At 40.1% G+C, this 18,181-nt stretch overlaps 1 protein-coding gene across 2 annotated transcripts in view; it reads right to left on the bottom strand.

Moving 5' to 3' along the window:
* Positions 1-4,211: 4,211 nt before the first annotated feature.
* PKNOX1 (PBX/knotted 1 homeobox 1) overlaps positions 4,212-18,181 on the bottom strand; it is a 74,661-nt gene continuing 60,691 nt past the window's right edge. Inside the window, exons 6-9 of one of the 2 annotated variants that reach the window (XM_006893936.1) lie at positions 16,673-16,801; positions 13,560-13,636; positions 8,453-8,625; positions 4,212-4,658 (exon numbers count right to left, since the gene is read on the bottom strand). In XM_006893936.1, coding sequence (XP_006893998.1) covers positions 4,447-4,658; positions 8,453-8,625; positions 13,560-13,636; positions 16,673-16,801 — 591 coding nt within the window. In that variant the 3' untranslated portion in view covers positions 4,212-4,446. The remainder of the gene's footprint in view (positions 4,659-8,452; positions 8,626-13,559; positions 13,637-16,672; positions 16,802-18,181) is intronic. The other variant, XM_006893935.1, reaches the window with a different exon arrangement.

The following is an 18,181-nucleotide window of genomic DNA, read 5'->3' as shown; positions in this document are numbered from 1 at the left end:
TGGGCTAAACACTGTATCACTGGAAACATTTGAAGAACACAGTAAAATGTAAAAAAAAATTTTTAGGAAGTAAATTATTTCCTAGAGCTTTAATCATTTATCTTTCTCTCTCTATATATATCAATAGTATTTTATTAGCCACAGGCTTATTATGGAGTTCTAATGAACCTTATATATCAAACTCTTTTCATAATGAAACACCTGATATTTAGAGGCTAAGGGCCAGGATAAGATCCCACTGATCCACGTGGTCCTCCAGCCCCCGACTTAGAGGAGTGGAAGAAACCTATAGCAGCTCCACACTCTTCTCAACAGAAGATTCTTTTTAATGTGCTTTTAAGACTGCTGACTCACTGCAGACTCAAAGCATAAATGTCTTGAGAGCTCTAAAACTGAGTACTAGAAAGGAATAAGATCTGCTGGGATTGTTCTGATGTGCCTTATCAGGTAAGATTACAAGGTTAACTATGAAAGATAATTTTTACCTTGTGAGGAATAATTTTTTTTTCTCATTACTAATAAAAAGAATTCCACTTAAGGAAAGCACAATGAAAAATAAACAAAGAAAAGATCCCAATTTATTCCTGAAAACCAATATTCAATTGAAGTAAGCTAGCCCAACTAAAATAAGATTCTTGAGAAGACAAGCACTTAGGTCTGTTGATGCCAATGTAATCCTAATTCTGAAATGTGCAGAAGTCAGACAAATCTTAAGTGTTGTCAGTAAAACATGTAAGCTAAACATTTTACTCATATGGGAAAAATAAGTATGTGCAAGAGTTTTATAAAACACAACATCCATAAAACATGTTTCTATTTTTAATTTTTTTTGCTTTGATAAGTCAATTGCTTCACAAAAAAATTCCTTTTAAAGACAACAATCCAAGAAAACATTGTTACAGTATTCACATTTTAAGATTGTCAGTTTCATTGACCAAATGTAATTTAAACAAAGGCAGGCTGACTGTGGAATTATTTCCGTCACTAATTGCCAGAGATGGCCTTTCACAATCTGGGTCGATTACCTTACCGGGACCATGGAATTCATTTAAAAGAAAAAGTGCTCTGATGCATAAGAAACAGATCTTCAACAGATGACACAGAAAATATCCACAGAACCCTTAGGTGTAATGTTTCAGCCACATTGCTTTGCTGTCTGTGAACATGCTGGTTTTTCACTTTACTTTTGCACAGTGGATAAATATTTAAATTGATTTTACTGTCTGGAATCACAAATCCAAAGCTGAGTTAGTCCATCAGCTGAAGCTTAACTATCCATTCTAGCTATAGGCTCAACTGTTGGAACAGATGAAAAATAGCTACATGCTTAAAATGGGTCTCAAGACACATTCAAAAGGATCCTTCCTAATGAAAATATTGAACAAGAACAAAGCTGGGATTTAATCTGATGATTTCAAAATGCAAGCCCAATGAAAATGTATTTTCACAAATTCTCTTTAACATTTGAGGACTGGAAAAATCAGTGTTTTTGAGGTGCAAACTTAGCAGCAAGCACGCAAAGAACGGTCTTAAGAATCAATACCAGCTTGCCAGGGACAGATTACTTATAGTTTTTCACTGGGAGAAGCACCATAGGGGTTATGTTCACAATGCCTTCTCTTAAGTGATCTTTTTCCTACTCCTCTAAATTTAGCAAGTAGGACCTGACTGCATCATGATGCCCATGTCAGCTGACCCCAGCCCATACCTGTCATTCAATAGGAGGCGCTGGCTCCCAGCCAGGGAACACACATAGCGCAGGCCGCCTAGTGAACACTGAGAGGCAACCTTATTAAGCAGTAATCCACAGGCATGAACATGATTGCTAGTGGAGGAAGAACAAGGACCTGTGCATGAGTGTCTGCTCTGGACATGTTCTTACTAATCTAAGCGAGAGGGCAGCGTAGTGTAAAGGAGGTAGAGGGAGTGAGGAAGGAGAGGAGGATGGGTTGGCTGGCATCCACAGTTAATAGTTTTATGAAAACAAAGCTGCAATTTAAGTATAATAAAACTGAAAAATAATCTTTTGGATTTGTGTTGTTGCTCTGTGCCTTGAAGTCAGAACTGACCCATAGCTGACCCTCCAATGGGTTTTCAGAGGCTATAAATCACATGTTGGAGAAGAGTAATATATATACCATAGACTGCTAAGAAAATGAACAGGTTCATCCTTGAGAGGGTTAAACCAGGCTGCTCCTTGGAGGCAAGGATTCTGAGACTTCGTCTGACATACTCTGGACATGTTGCAACTTGGAGGGCCCAGCCCTTGGAAAAGGATGTCATGCCTGGGAGGGTGGAAGGACAGTGCAGGAGAGGAAGACCTTTTATGAGGTGGATTGATTCAGTGACTGGGGTAATGGGGATAGGTGTGTCGGAGATAGTGAGATTGGCACAGGATAGAGCAGGGTTTAGGGCTGTTGTACATAGGGTCGCTATGAGTCGCAGGTAACTTGGCGGCAAATAACAACAACAACAACAATCACATGGGAGGAGACTGCTCATCTTTTTCCTGAAGAGTAGGTGGTGGATTCAAACCTCAAGTCTTTGGGATGGCAACACAACTCCTACCACTAAGCCACCAGAGCTCCCTTGGATTTGTGTAAGTCTGACTTAATATGTTATAAATAAGGAATGCAGTGACTGCTTAAAATTGTTAACAACTCCCTAAAGAATTGTAAAAGCCCAAGTTATTTCTTTTAGTTAAAGCTCTTAAAATTCTAAAAACAAATATTTGTCTTTCTTGCTGCTTTCTAAATTACTTATAAAGTAGTATCTTATGACTCATTGTAATTAAGATGGGGGTTTTTTTTGGAGCTTCAGTTCCAGAAAATAATCTGTACTAGCTCAAAATATTCCTTCAATGGAAACTTGCTTCAATAATCAATCACTAGTTTGACTCTTAAGAATTGATGGTTTGCCCTACCATAAATTGTCATTTATAGCAAACCAAAGTTAGAGCATTCAAGTCATGATTACATAAAGAAAGCCTTTATGAAACAAAGTAGTCTGTTTTCTCTCAGACAAAAGCTCCATTCCCCAGTTTAAAAAAAACCAAGTAAAACAAAATCAAAAGCAAACAAAACTCAGTACCCTTGGGTTTCTCTTGTTGCCACAAAAGCAAAATTGTGAGATTATTCCAAATCTCACATGGTTAAGTCACAGGGAGAGCTCTGGAAATTCCAAAGCAAAAAACACAAGACAATATTGACACCAAGGCCAAAAGCAAGTGTGTATGAATCCACAGAAGGAGGAGGCCTAGTCACTGCATAAATTGTGGCTCAATTCATCCTTGTCACATTGTGGTTATCTGTGATTGTGTAATAAACTTTGGAAATATGTTATGTACCCCAGCTCAGAGCCAATGGGATATGAACATTTCATATTAGTTGATAATAAACATTCTATGCATAACATATGATTCATTAAAAACTTCTAAAATAATGCACAGCTAATATGGTTAAGACTACCATTTAACTGTGGTCAGATTTAAATTAGATTGAAAGAACATGAAAGGTAAGAGCTTTAACAGATTACTGGCTACCATTTTCACTTACCTTACTTCAAGTCCTATTAGCAAATACCTTTAGATATGTGTTTAGATCAAGTAAAAGATGCAATCTGAGCACTGCATGCAAAGTCAAATGGGAGAGATCGCAATTGCATCAAACAGTTCCTTTTCTGTCAGTAAATGAGAACCGTGGAATGCTAGCTAACTTTAGGCAGGTCCATTGAATTTGGTCCAAATTGAAGTACTACACAGAACATTCCAAATTTAAGTACTATGAATGTATTGTTTCTTCTCTAGAAATTTTATCCTCAATATAGTCATAATCCAATTCATATCGAATTTATAAAAATAGCTTTTTATCCAATAATTCCAGCAAGGTAAAAATAGGCGTTTCTTTTCATATATAGCAAAGGAAACAGGCTCAGTGAATGCGAGAGAAATTAAATTTATGCGAACCGCCACACATTCACCACGAGCTCACACGTTCTTCATTTCTGGGTTGCCGTCCACTTTGTGCTGGCAGTTCCGGTGTAGGAGCTTCTTTCAAACACATGGACACCCAGGTCAGCCAGTCTGTGGCGCCCACGGTCAGCACAGGGCCCAGCCAGGCTGCACAACTGCAGAGGTGGCAGTACTCTTCCTTTATCTAATCAGGGCCCGCGGTGTCTCATTCACCATGTTCCTAGAGTTAAACTTATAACATATTTTCTTAAAATTAAAAACACACACATACACACACTCACTCACTCACACATTTGGAAGAAACTGCTGCACCAGTAGAGACGCTCTTTAAGCTTACTATGAAATACAAAAGTGCACTCTTCTATATCTACATATAAAACATATTAGAAATAAAACTTGTGTAAAACGTTTGCTGTGCAAACTATAAAAAGTCAGGTGAGTCTGCTCCTTGTCCTGGCTGCTGTGCCCCTCCTGTCCTACTGCAGGGAGTCGCTATTCTCCAGGACCAGCCCGCTGATGTGGGTGGTGGTGAGCTCGCCCCCGTCGTCCTCTGTGCTGTCCACAGACTCATCCTCGCTCTGGCCTGCCATCATGACTTGCTGCACTGCCAGGGTGGCGCCGTCGGAGGTCAGAGACTGGAGGCTGTCGACGTTCATGTTCACGGGTGCTGTGATTGTGACAACAGCTCCTGAAAAAGCACAGGCTTGTCATGACTAACATGGTACTAGACTAGAAAACATGATATTGCTCACTCATGCTAGCTGCTACTCTGATCTATCATCTTATATATGTTTATAGGATGCTCAATAGCGACTTAAAAGACCAGCTCTAGAATTCACTGTAAGTCAGCTCAGCCTATGAGAATACTGTCTAAGCCTGAAGAATCCCAGGGCCAAAAGCAAATAGTGCAAGGAGAACAAATGCAATCAAAACACAGAAGATGACAGTAAAGAGACTGTCTTATAAAAGTAGATAAACATAAGAATACAGAAGGCAGATTTACAGGGGTTAAGGATAAAAACTCTGCAATGTGCCGATCTCTGTCCTGCATTGCCTTGGCCTAATTCTGGGCAAAGTGTTTCTCATACCACCTTCACCCCCAAAAAGCCATGCTGTGAGTGTTCAGTCAAGTACCACAGTGTCTTGGCAATGCTGCTCTATCCCAGATAGAAGGGAGGGCTCCTTGGGCCCTAGCCGCACCTCACATTTAGGAAGATGAGACAGATATTGGTGAGATGCACTAATAAAAGCTCTACACAGGACTCAGGAACACAGGACAAAAAGGACAACTATCATCCTTGTCAACTAGCAGGGAGGCCAAAGGAATCTGCAGCCTAGTGGGTCAGGCGCTGCTCAGCAGAGGGAAAATATCCCCTCAGACACTTGTGTGTCTCTCAGCGAGTAGCTGTTTGTCACAAGAATCTTGGCAGAGAATTCTCTGCAAGTTCTCTAATAAAACTAGATCTAATGAGCCTGATTTTCCCCATCCCAGCCTATTGTAAGAATCCAACTTGGTCTCCAAGCCGCCACTCCCTGCAGCTGGGATGATGAGCTCCAACAGAGGGTCCACCAGGGACAGCAGAGACATATGGAGCTGTCAGACGTGTGGGAAGGACCCAGGTGACACTTATCTTGAGAATGGCCTCTGCCTCAACCAGACAGGGTCAGATCTTCCTAAGGGTTCTCAACATAAAAGCAAAAGTAGAAAATAACTGGGTGGGGATGAGAGAAAAAAACAAATTAATAGGACCAAAGTTTCTGAGACACTCAAGGACTTCAAGATCTGGGTTACAAATTTACTAAAAAGTTGTTATAAACAAAGACCATAAAACTAAAAGTCAGATTAATTCAAGCATCTTGGTTAGGAATAGACATAAAAGGAAAAGTATGCCAGGAAATGCTAACAAAGAAAGATAATCTCAGACAAACTGGCACTTCAGATGACAAGCACTGAAATGTACAAAGATGGATTATTTTACACTTTATTATTATTTCACAACAAAGATTCTACATATAGAAGGCAAAAAAAGAAAAACCATATATGCAGCATTACAATGGGAGGTGATGATATTCTTCCCAGGAAACAAAGAAATGAGGGTTCAGTAAGCTGTGGTTTGATACAGACCACTGTGTTCCGGAAGCAAAATACACAATCTTAAAAAAAATGTATATGGAATGAGGCCCTCAAAGAGAAGGCAGATGCCCTGGCCAAGGAGATTCCCCATCTGAAAGACTGGATAGACGAGAGAATCAGAGAGACATGCGGAAGACAAATATCCCCTTGCCTACATAGCCAGCACTGTGTGCTGTATTTGGGTCTACATCCAAGCTGTGCTCTAATAACTTATTTTTTAGGGACAAAAAATAAACAAATGAAAAAATGTGTCCTTTGGCCCAGATCCCTGGACTTGGAGGCTCCTTGACATAGGGGAAGGGCAAGACATGGGGATCACAAAAGAATGATGGGTTCCCAGATGCGGATGCAAACAAGAGCCTTCTTCTAGGCAACACAAAGAAAAAGGATTTCTTTAGAGCTGACACCATGCATTTGGACGTCTAGCCTATAATAATGGACACAAGCATGTTGGAGACTGGCACAAGATAGGGCAAGGTTTCAAAGTGTTGTTCATAGGGTTGCTATGGGATTGCAGCACAGCTTCTTGCCACTAGGCCACCACAGTTCCCCATATGGGTTGCTGTGAATCATAGTCAACTCAATGGCATATAATAACAGCCCTCAAGAATGTAAGAGAATAGATTTCTTAAAATATAAGAGAATAAACAGCGAATGTAAGAGTAAATTTCAGTTGGTTAAAGCTATCCACCTGTGGTATCTTTGTTACAGTAATACTATATAACTAGATACAATTTAGCACCAAAAGAAAGACTTACCATTCTAAAAGATACCTAAAATGGGGAAACCGTTTTGGAAATGGATAATGAATATAGGCTGGAAAACTTTTTAAGGTGCCTAACAGTAAAAAGGGAGCCCTACATTAGTGATAAGAAGCTGTGCTGTAATCCTGAAGTCACACAGTTTGAGTCCACTAGTGCTCTGTGGCAGGAGAATGGACAACCTCCTTCCATGCAATGAACTGCCTCTGAAAAGCCACTGGAGGGTCAGCTTTGAGTCAGTTCTGATTCAATGGGACACAATAACACAACAGCAAAGGAAAAGCCTAGCTTGGCCTGAAGACTGTTGGTGGAATCATCAGTGGCAATTCTGGTGAAGGCTCAGAAGGAAGCAAGGAGAATTTTAACCCTAGAGACAACACAGATGATGAGAAGCAATAGCAGAGAATTAGTATCAGCAGTAGAACCAAGAGACTGGCAGAGAGACAGACACCAAGGCAAGATGGCACGGAAACAGACCCACAGAGCAGGAGAGCACAGTCCCTTCAACAGGAGACTTCCTGGCAGAACGAATGGGATTTACAGCTCACTGTGACGAGGTTCATCATCATGTTAGGGGCAGTGTCACCCTGGGAAGGTCTTCAAAGTCAGAGACTCAGAACTGATCAGCACATACCTGCTGTGAGAAAGAAAGCACTTGAAAGGACTAGCAAGAAAATTACCTGGTGGTCATGTGACTAGATAGGAAAACTCGCTGTGAGAAAGAAAGCACTTGAAAGGATTAGCAAGAAAATTACCTGGTGGTCATGTGACTAGATAGGAAAACTCACAACTCTGGGGTGTTTTCAGAGAAGCCTCCACCACAGCATGAGCATTGCTATGGACCAGATTAACAAGTCTAAGAAGGAAGACCCAAAAGGATCAAATTGTTTCAAGTAACTTGCTTGCGTTCCAGAACAAACCTCAAGAAAGCTACAAGAACACAAAAATAAACAGTATCCAATCAGATCAACTCACAATGTCTGGCATGGAATCAAGATCAACCAGGCATAGAAGAGGCAGGGAAGCAAAATCTACACTGAAGAGGAAAAAAACCCAGCCACCAGAAGCCTACTCACAACCAGCAGAGACACTAGACTTAGCCGGGAAGGATGTGAGGAGTTATTACAACCATCTTCCAATCTTGAGTAGACTCCACAAAGATGTAAGGCAGACCCAAACAGAACTTTCAGAGGTGAAAACGGCAATGGCTAAGATTATAAAGAAACACTGAAGGAGAAAAAAGATCAGTGACGTTGAAAGATCAGCAATAAACTATCCAATATGAAACAGAGAGAGAGAATCTTAAAAATGAGAAAAGGACCAATAAATTGAGAAAACTTGGGGTTATCTAGTCTATTGGTAACTTCACAGGGAAGAAGGGTCAGAAAATATTTCACCCACACACTCTCACTACATAATGTGTCCCGTCCCCTTCCAACTGTGCACCTTGGACGAGGTGTCCCCTCTCATTCATGTTCTTTCACACATGCCGAGCCCGGCCCCCTTGCCCTGCATGCTTTCACTAAGGAGCAGGCCACCACATGCAGTGATGTTGACTCTCCTGGCCTTGTGGGTCCAAGCTCGTACCTTCTGACATGGTGAGCTCACTTGGTGGTGCTTGGGCAACTCCTGATGCAATAGAGTCAGGCCAGAACCTCTGAACTGGTCTGTTCTGAGCAGTTTTTTTCTTTGTTTTTGGGGTTTCTGAGCAGCTGGAATCCAACATTGGTTGAAGAATCCGTCGTCTAGCATTGATGAACCTGAATACCAACAGAGGGAAACCTGATATTAAAATGTCCTTTTCAAAGGTACCCTGCAGGATCAACAATATATACCATAAACAAGTTTTTTTTATTTTATTTTATTATTTTGTGTGTCTGTGTACCGTCAAATCAGATCTGACTGGTACAGGAGGAGATTGTCCCTCCTTTCCCGGCAGAGCATCTGGTGGATTCGAACCATGCACCTCTGGGATTGCAGTGCAGCTTCTTGCCACTAGGCCACCAGAGCTCCCCTATAAACAAGTTTTTAAATAAATCACAGTAAAAGTAATAGAAATCAAATTCTCTAGCAAAATGAGCATCTGAGAGTAACAGTAAGCATATAACCACACTGCCCCCCAACAAGATGACAGTTTTAAAAAGAATGCATTTTTAAAAGGCCAAAATAAAGACTTTTCTTTCACGGTATTTCTTTTTAACATCAACTGATTTATTTCATAATTGTGAATTCTTTAGGAACTTCTAAAGAGAAACATATTAAAATAGCAAATTTATTTCATAATTGTGAATTCTTTAGGAACTTCTAAAGAGAAACATATTAAAACAGCAAACTGCTATGTAGTCTCAATATGTTTGATGGTGATGTTTAGGTCAGTGGCTTTTAATGTAAAGCACCACCAGGGTGTGCACAAACCTACCAGGGCAATGTCAGAAGGCAGCCTCCAGATGGAGTTCACCCTACAGTAGGGAATGAAGGGTTTTATCTTTCAGAAAAGTATTTTAAACTATGGGCTACCTTGGAGACCCAAGTGTAAATATACTATGCAAACAGCAGTGATAAAATCCTTCACTGATTATAGCTGCTATTAGAAACTAAAAATCCACTTCTGTGATGTTGTTGTTGTGTACTATTAAGCTGGAACTGACCCATAGCTGACCTCCAGTGGGTTTTCAGCAGCAGTGGAAGGAGACTGCCAATCCTTCTGCCTTGGAGCAGCTGGTGGACTTGAATTGCGTGGCTAGGGATGCAGCACAGCTTCTTGCCATTAGGTCATATGAGTTCACAAATAGAGTGACGTGAAAGGACAAGCTGGTAGTTTAGACTGGACATGGATGACTATATGAACATGGATTATTCTACTCATCGAATTAATCTACCTGTTCAGCCCACACCACGGGGTTACTCTAGTGCATAAATGAATTAACAGTCATCATACAAAAGATTCCATCAAGTCAAAATGTGTTCATATTAATATACCAGCCCCAAACCAGTGAAGAAAGTGCTATATCACCTAGCCTAAGAATCTGTTTCTATATTCTATGTTCAGTATCATGAGTGACAAACTGGCTAAGATGGGTCTCAGTAGATCACTGAAGTGCCATGTTCATGGTCTAATGGCAATGAAATTAGTGCTTTAAACTCAAATTCTACTCTAGGTTTGGTCACAGGGGGACAGAATCTTTCATCTTTCATGCCCTCCTCTGCAAAGGGAAAATCTATAACCAGGATTAAGCAAACGAAGGATGCTCAACTTTAAAGTTGGGAGATTCAAGAACATCTAAGATTTTTTTCAGAGAACATTCTAATATAAATGAACTAGACTGATGCAAAATGCTCCAGATAAAATCAATGTTTGGTCCCTAAGCACATGTCTGCCCTGGACAACAGACTTTTCTATGAAAAAAATGATAGCAGTTCCATTTCACACCAATGAGTCGGCAAGCAAGTCTCACTTCCGGTTTCAGTATCCATTTCTTTCCCTTTATTATCCAAACCTGCTACTAGATCAATGTATAAGCTAATAATGATGCCTATGACTCGACGGCACTCAAACAACAATAACATCAACAGAGATAGAGAGAGATCAGCTGGCCCAATGGACAGAAAGTGATGCTACCAAGCCAAAGGTGGGTGACTTTTAATCCACGGCCCTTGGGCCTGTCATTCATTGTTTTTGTTCAAAAATCCCTCTATGCTGTAGAGCCCTGGTGTATCCATTTGCCATACAGAGGTAACTTGTGGTTGCTGTGAAGCTGAACACTGTAACACTGATATATCAAATGCGTTAATGGTCACCTGTGGCGGATAGTGTTTGGTGGAGCTCTCTGATTAAAACAAGCTTGGAAGCAGGAGTAGCATCCACTTTCATAATAGTCTGCATCCAGAAACCCTATGAACCTGGAGAAAGGATGAAAGTCACACAAATGTTGAGGACTTTCATTCATAGGATTGCTATGAGTCACCTACGACTCAACAGCATTCACCAAAAATGACAACATAATGATGCTGGGTTCAGTCTCACAAGACAGAATTTTTTTAACTATAAAAGGCACAAAAGCTTAAAGCAGTTGCAAATATTAATTAAAAGGCTTTGAAATGTTGTGATTTTCAAAGTAATGTTATAAAATTATTAATAATTTTAAAAATTAAAAGTTGGTATCCTATCTTCTCTCTCTCTCACTAGAGGCGGAAACAACTTCTAGTTGACTCCCCAGCAGGTTTTCAGAGGCTGTAAATCACATAGGAGGAGAATGTCCATGCTTCTCTGCTAGAGCTACTGGCCAATTCTAATTGCCAGAGAAGTGTCACCTTTCAGTTAGAAGTGCAACTTCCTGTGCAGTATGCCACCAGAACTCCCTATCAAATATTCTAGATAGGATAACTGTGTTAATATAAAAAGAAATAACTGAGAGACTATAAAAAAGTCACAAATGAGAAGAGGTAATGCTGAAAGGTGACATCAGATCAATCAAAAATATTCTTTGTCTAACATTTAACCTTCAATTAGTTAACCAACCAACCAGCTTCTAACCCAAAATATTAAATGTCAGCATCAGATCAAATGAAAACACTCAAGGACAAGCTACATTTATATTACATACTTGACAGCAATAATATACTTGAAATTTTCACATTTCTGCTTATATTGTATTTTAAAATGTAACAGGAATTGATTCAGACAGTGTCACAGGCAGAACTGTGGTCCCCAGAAATACATGTCATGTTGGCTAGGCCATGATTCTCTGTGGTTTAGTAGTTAAGAAATGATGTAATCTGACAATCATATTAGGATGTAATCACTCCCCATGATGTGATCTGATGTAATCAGTCAATTTGTTATAAGGTGATTTGGGTTGGGTGAAAACACTTATTTGGGTCACAGCCTTGATAAAGGGAGCCTTCTTGGGGTGCAGGCCACACCATCCTTATACCTTCTTGGGGTGCAGGCCACACCATCTTTATACCTTCTTGGGGTGCAGGCCACACCATCTTTAATCTTATAAGAGCTAAAAGCATAGAGAAGTGAGCAGAGAAAGAGGGAACTCAGTATTACCAGAAAAGACTTGGGAGCAGAGTCCCAGTGCTAAGACTTTCCTAGACTCGGGAAGGCTGATGTTAAAACATATGGAGCTCTCTAAAGGGCACTGGGCCCACAGATAATGTGAGGAAATAAGGACCTTTCCACAGAAGCAACAGAGAGAGAGGAGAGAGAGGAGAGAGAGAGAAAGAGAGAGAGAGAGAGAGAGAGAGAGAGCGCGCGCATGCACGCTTTCCCCTAAAGCTGATACCCTGAATTTAGACATCTGCTTACTAAAATGTGAGCAAGTAAGCTTGTCAGTTAAATGCATCTATTTGTGCTATTTCAGTTAGAGGAGCATTAGATAACTAAGATAGTATGGCCACTCAGATAAAAAAAATAAATGGTGATACCAATGTAATAAAACATTTAATGCAATGTTAATAGCATATCTTCTACATTTGTAACTTACAAATCAGATTTTATCATTTATATTGGAACTTCACTTGCAACAAGCTAACATTTTAATATAGCTAAAATAAAAATAGCATGTAAACATCCTTTAGGCATGTCAATTTTTTTGAACATTCTATACAGCTTCCTATACCTGAAAAATATGTAAATAAAAATAAGGCAAATGATTCAATAACAAAGTGTAGGCCTAAGCCTGAATGCCAGTTAGTAATGGCCATAAACTCTTATTTAAGAAAGAAAACAAGTGGTCATGATCCAAGCATCCACCACAACATGGAACCCCAGAACTAGACTAGGATATGCACGATAGGGTACCTGGCTCCCGGAACATTTCTCTGTTGGGCTCCCATGCCCTGCTAGGAGCAAGAGAGGTACACAAATGGCAGTGGAACTGTCTTCTTGATTTTAGTAGAAAAAATGACATCAGGTTTCAAAAAGTGGAGGACAGCAGAGGTCCCAGCAGAGGTGAGGACGCTGTGCTCCCAGCCTGCCACACCCACAAGGACATCATGGGTTTGCATGACTACAAGGCCAGGGCGGTGAAAGGAAAGCAGCATGTGGCTGAAAAGTCTATAACGAGGTATTAATAACAGAAAATGCAAGTTCAAAGTGGGCACTGATTTATTTTTAGGCATCTTGGCACCAATTCCAGTACTCTGTTAACAGAAGGTTGCTAGTTAAAAGGATTCATATATTTTTCAACCAAATTTTACTGGGAATGTTACTGATTGAATTGTGTCCTCCAAAAACATATATGTACTGTAAATTTTAACCCTTATAACTTGATTCTTATCTCATTTGGGATCAGTTTTTCTTTGTTATGTTAGTGAAATAGGACTGGTATAAAGCATGTATGTCTTAAATCAATTTTTTTGGATCTAAATATTAAATAAGGAAGAAAAAAGCAGAGGTAAGGAAAGATAGCTGCCATGCTCATGAAGATCACCGGAAAGCCAAGGAACTACCGAAAGAAACAAGGCTCTTCCCCCAGAGTGGACAGAAAGAGAACACCTTTCCTCACAGTCAGTCCCCAGACCCCTAAACTGGGAGTTCTAGCCTCCTAAATGTCCCATTTGTTAAAACCACCTGCTTGGGGTATTTGTGTTATAACTGCATTAGACAGCTACAACAACTGGTATCTGTGTTTCCAAATGCTCTTCTCTATCAGGAGCCAGGAATTCCAAGGGGTGGACATCTTACCAGTTATTAACTTGGAGTAGTGTCAAATTTGTCTGAGCAGCAATCTGTTTTTTCTCATCTTCTGTAGGGTAGGGGTGCTACAAAGAAGAAGAAGGGTGGCTATGAGCTTCCAGTTTTACAAAGAGAATTACACTTCTCCAGGCAAATGGAGGCCTACACGTCATCACTGGTCAAAAAACCCCACAAACCACAAGCCCAGGAAGCAGTAAGAGCTTTTAACCAAGACCTACCTGGCATTTCTTTAAAAAAAGAAATGCTCCAATCAAAAAGGAAACATTCTTAATAACTTCCTCAGAATGAAGAGTTTTTTAGGAACTGTTAAAGCTCAATTAACATTAGTTAGCCACACAATGGCTGAAGGCTCAAAGGTGGTGACAAAAGTGACAGCACCATCACCCTTCCAGGGTCTGTGCTGGACAGCATCTATCAACTTTACTGAGGCATAATTTTCTAACACATTGCGTCTACTGAGTTTTCCATCGATGAAACTTCCACCACAGCCAAGAAATAGCCCATTTCTTCTACCCCGCCATTAGTTATCTCCTGAGGTAGAGTCAGGGATTCATTCAGAAATGAGGCAACCAAGACACAGTAAGTTTGCAAATTCTCCTCCATCACACACCTGGTTAAATAGATTTCAAAAAACCCCTCAAACTCATAGCTGTCAAACCAACTCACAGCGGGTTTCTGTGGTGAATCACACATAAAAGATTACCCACCTTTCTTGTGCAGAGCAACTAGTGGATTCAAATCACCTGCCTTTGGGATGACAGAACAAATCCTCACCCATCAAGTCAACAGAGCTCTCTGGTAAAATGTGGAGGGGAGGAAATGTGCCAAGCAGCTGCTCTGGGCCTGCTACAAGTGTTGACATGCTCTTTTCATTGGTAAAATGAGAATAAACTGACCACTGAGTAGTCTCTAGAAGAGCTAGTGAGTCTATGAGTAAAGAGTTAAGACCAGGATGGTGTGTGTGTATATGTGGTTTTCTCTTTTATTTAGGATTCAAAACATTACCAAAGGAAAATAATGTTTACGTTAATAAACAGAAAAATAATTTTTCCTAAGATTTAGATCATTTACATACAAGAAAATGTTAACACATTGACTCTAATACCCACATGAACCCAAGCTCTTTTTTTCAGGCCAGTTTTACCCCAGCAAAAGTGAACAGATGAGTACAATAAACTGATTGTTGTCAAGTCTATTCCCACTCACAGCAATCTTACAGGACAGGCAAGAAATGCTGTAATCAAGGCTGTAGCCTTTACAGAAGCAAAACGTCACAGCTGTTTCCCTCAGAGTGACTGCTGAGTTCGAACCTTTCACTTAGTAGGGGAGCGCTTAACCATTATACCACCAAGGATCTTGACAAAGTTAGAGAAATGAGAATTTATTGGAGGGGGGGATTTTTGTTTTGTTTTGATTTTTTTTTTAAAAAAAATTATTTTATTTTTGTGTGTGTGTACCGTCATAATGGATCTGACTGATACAGGAGGAGACTGCCCCTCCTTCTCCAGCAGAGCATCTGGTGGATCCAAACCATGCACCTCTGGGATGTCGTTTTGCTTTTTATCCCTTAAAATACTGGTTTGCTCATAAAGTTTGTATATTCTTCATATTGTGTTTCATACAATCATTCTCAGAGTTTTGTTTTTAAGTGAATACTTAATGTTTTGGAAAAATCTTTACACATTACTATATTAAACCTGGATTAGCTATGGGTTTATCTCAGTCTCTATTTTCCCCTCTCAAATTAGAATTCAATTTAATAAGTAAGTATATGGCTATGGAACTTATACCTTAAAAAGTTCAGAAATAGAAAGCTGGGGGTATACATACACAATGTAAGAGAAAACAAACAAGACCACATGCTAAATTTGATCCTAGAATAATGGGGAAAAAATACAAGCAGGGAACATTATTTCAAAGAAATGAGGTCAAGAAGAGATAGAAAATGCTTTGTAGAAAAAGAAAACGTGGCATTTTAACAAATCTTCATGGGCAAGGTTTATTATTTTAGAAAGTATAAAAACACTAAAGTCCCTTCCAGTGATACCAGCTCATTCCCTGAGAACCGAGTTAGACATCAGTGGACCTTCTCCCCCGCCTGCCTCCCACATCACCCTCAACTGCAAAGGATTGAGGCTTAATCCCGAGGTGGTCCTTGGAATCTAATAAATAATCTTCTTATAATAAAAAAAAAACAAAACACTAAAGTCATCACTAAACTCACCATTTGTATTGCCTTCTAAACATCTGATGACTTGGCTATAATAATCACATACTTAAAACGAGATATATTAACTGGCTATAATAATAATATACTTAAAATATGTACGTACTATATTTTTCCACTTAAAAGAATTTTCCTAAAGTACCCTAGAGCTGGCAGCCTTTGTCTATCGTTTTAGACAGCCATTTACTATTTTATCATACTGAAATGCCTTAACATACCTATCAATTCATTTTCCAAAATGAAAATACACACGCAAACAAAAAATACATATTCACATAAGCAAAAGAATATATTTCTGTCTCCTGGGGCACTGTATCTTTAGGACATGTGTGTCTAATAATGGTCACACTGGCTCTGAAAGAATATTTCTCTTAGCATGCACTGCTTACTGCCTTTGCTAATGGAAACAGTTTCCTCCACAAACACAAAATGTGGCTCCTTCGTAAGCAGCCTGTTGCTCATGTAAGGAAATAAGGTGCACTGGACTAACATATTGGTATGACTGGTTATCAAATCATCTACTGGCCCTCAATTTCTACATGTCAGTCTTTAAAACTGCCACAGCTTCAAGTGCACTTTTTCTGTCCTCATGTCCTCATCCCCATCTCTTCAACCAGGATTTCCTAACATGAGTCTACGCAGTCAACAGGAATGGTTTCTCTCAAGTTCACTAGTAGTCTCTCTTGTCATATTTCAAGTTTCTTGAGAAAAAAGTCCCCAGTTTTGATGACTCTTCTGCTCTGTGCTTCAAACACAGATGCCAAGGACACACTGATGCAAAGATCAGGCTCACAGGCCATGTATGTGAGAATTCCCCAGCGCACAAGTTGAGAGCTGCTCACAGCTCCTCACTGGGCACCGCATGTGCTCTTACCCCAATGTGCTGGAAGAGCCACGACCGCATCACATTTGTGGCATGCTTTGGCAAGACCCCTCTCTTATTCTTAGATGAGCCATCGTCGGAATGTAGGATGCTGAGATCCTGGTTTAACTGGAGCTGAAGCTGTTTAAACAATAAAAAAATACTGTTAGAAAGCAATCAAGCATCATGACATGTCTAAGTAGCTTTCAACTTCAGCTGGATACAATGGTAAGTAGACTGTCTACATTCATGGTGCATACTTCAGAGCACTGCACAAGCCAGCTTGTGCCTCCAGGAGAGAGCTGTCCCAATCTGGCATAGCTGATGGAAGGGGTTGGACCCAGAGAGGCAAGGTGGCCTCAGGATACTGCAGACAGAGGCTAAGCACCAATGCAGACGGCCGCATACACTTACTTGGATTTTTCAGAGATGGATATGATAACCACTGAGTTTCTACCTTGTAAAAGATTCCAAGCAACAACTGGGGAGAGCTCATGAAGCTAATTAACATAGCACTAACAAAAGTAGGACTCATCATAGTTGAGTAGAGAGGGAAAAAATTTTAAAAAGCCACAAGAGCAGATAAAAAAGGATTAAGAGGCAGAGGGAGTAAGGCTGACTATCTTGGAAGCCACTAGAGACACTGACTCCAAGTCAGGAGAGAAGGTCAGATTATATGCTGTCAATCTGCTTTGAGAAGATGATGTGATGGTCTGTTCCCGTAAGCGTTACAGCCTAGAAAACCCTTGTCACATAGGGTCACTACAAGTTGATTTCAACTTGACAACATCTAACAGTTACAATATTTATCCTTACAAACAAGAGGTAACCAGAAGGAACATCAAACATATCTGAGAGTTGTTGCCTCAGAGGGGCAGGATGGAGTAAGAAGGATAAGGTGAAAAGAAGGACAAGATGAAAGTTTTAATTTGTTATAAGCCTTTCAGTTCTATTTACTCACATACATCAACGTGGAAAAAGATAAAGATTACTGTAAAAAACAAACGGAGGCAAAAATCTGTCACTGGCCAAAATCAAAGCAAAACCTTAAAATATATCAGTAGTGGAGGGAGAAGGATGGACAATCTCCTCCAGTGCAATTAACTCTGAAAAACCCACTGGAGGGTCAGCTATGGGTAGGTTCTGACTTGCCAGTACCCAAGTTGTAAGTAATAAGACTACCAGAAAGTGGTAAAAACGGGGGTGGGGTGGGTGGAGAAATTAGAGAAATCTCAGCTCTAAACATTTTTAAATTTTTTTTTATTGTATTATTTGTACATGTACTGTCAAATCAGATCTGACTGGTACAGGAGGAGATTGCCACCTCCTTCTCCAGCAGAGCATCTGGTGGATTTGAACCATGTGCCTCTGGAATTGCAGTGTAGCGTCTTGCCACTAGGCCACCAACAGCTCTAAACATTTTAATGTGCTTATATTAAGAATGAAGAACTTTTAAATAAAGATGCTGTAGGTGGTTCCTTGCTTGGGGTCAATGCTGAGCTAAAACCGACCCCACTGGAA

Source organism: Elephantulus edwardii, unplaced genomic scaffold (genome assembly GCF_000299155.1).
Source record: "Elephantulus edwardii isolate Elephantulus edwardi_28Jun2011 unplaced genomic scaffold, EleEdw1.0 scaffold00133, whole genome shotgun sequence".
In the NCBI taxonomy this organism is placed as follows: Eukaryota; Metazoa; Chordata; class Mammalia; order Macroscelidea; family Macroscelididae; genus Elephantulus; species Elephantulus edwardii.
This window is presented reverse-complemented; position numbering and strand designations above follow the sequence as displayed.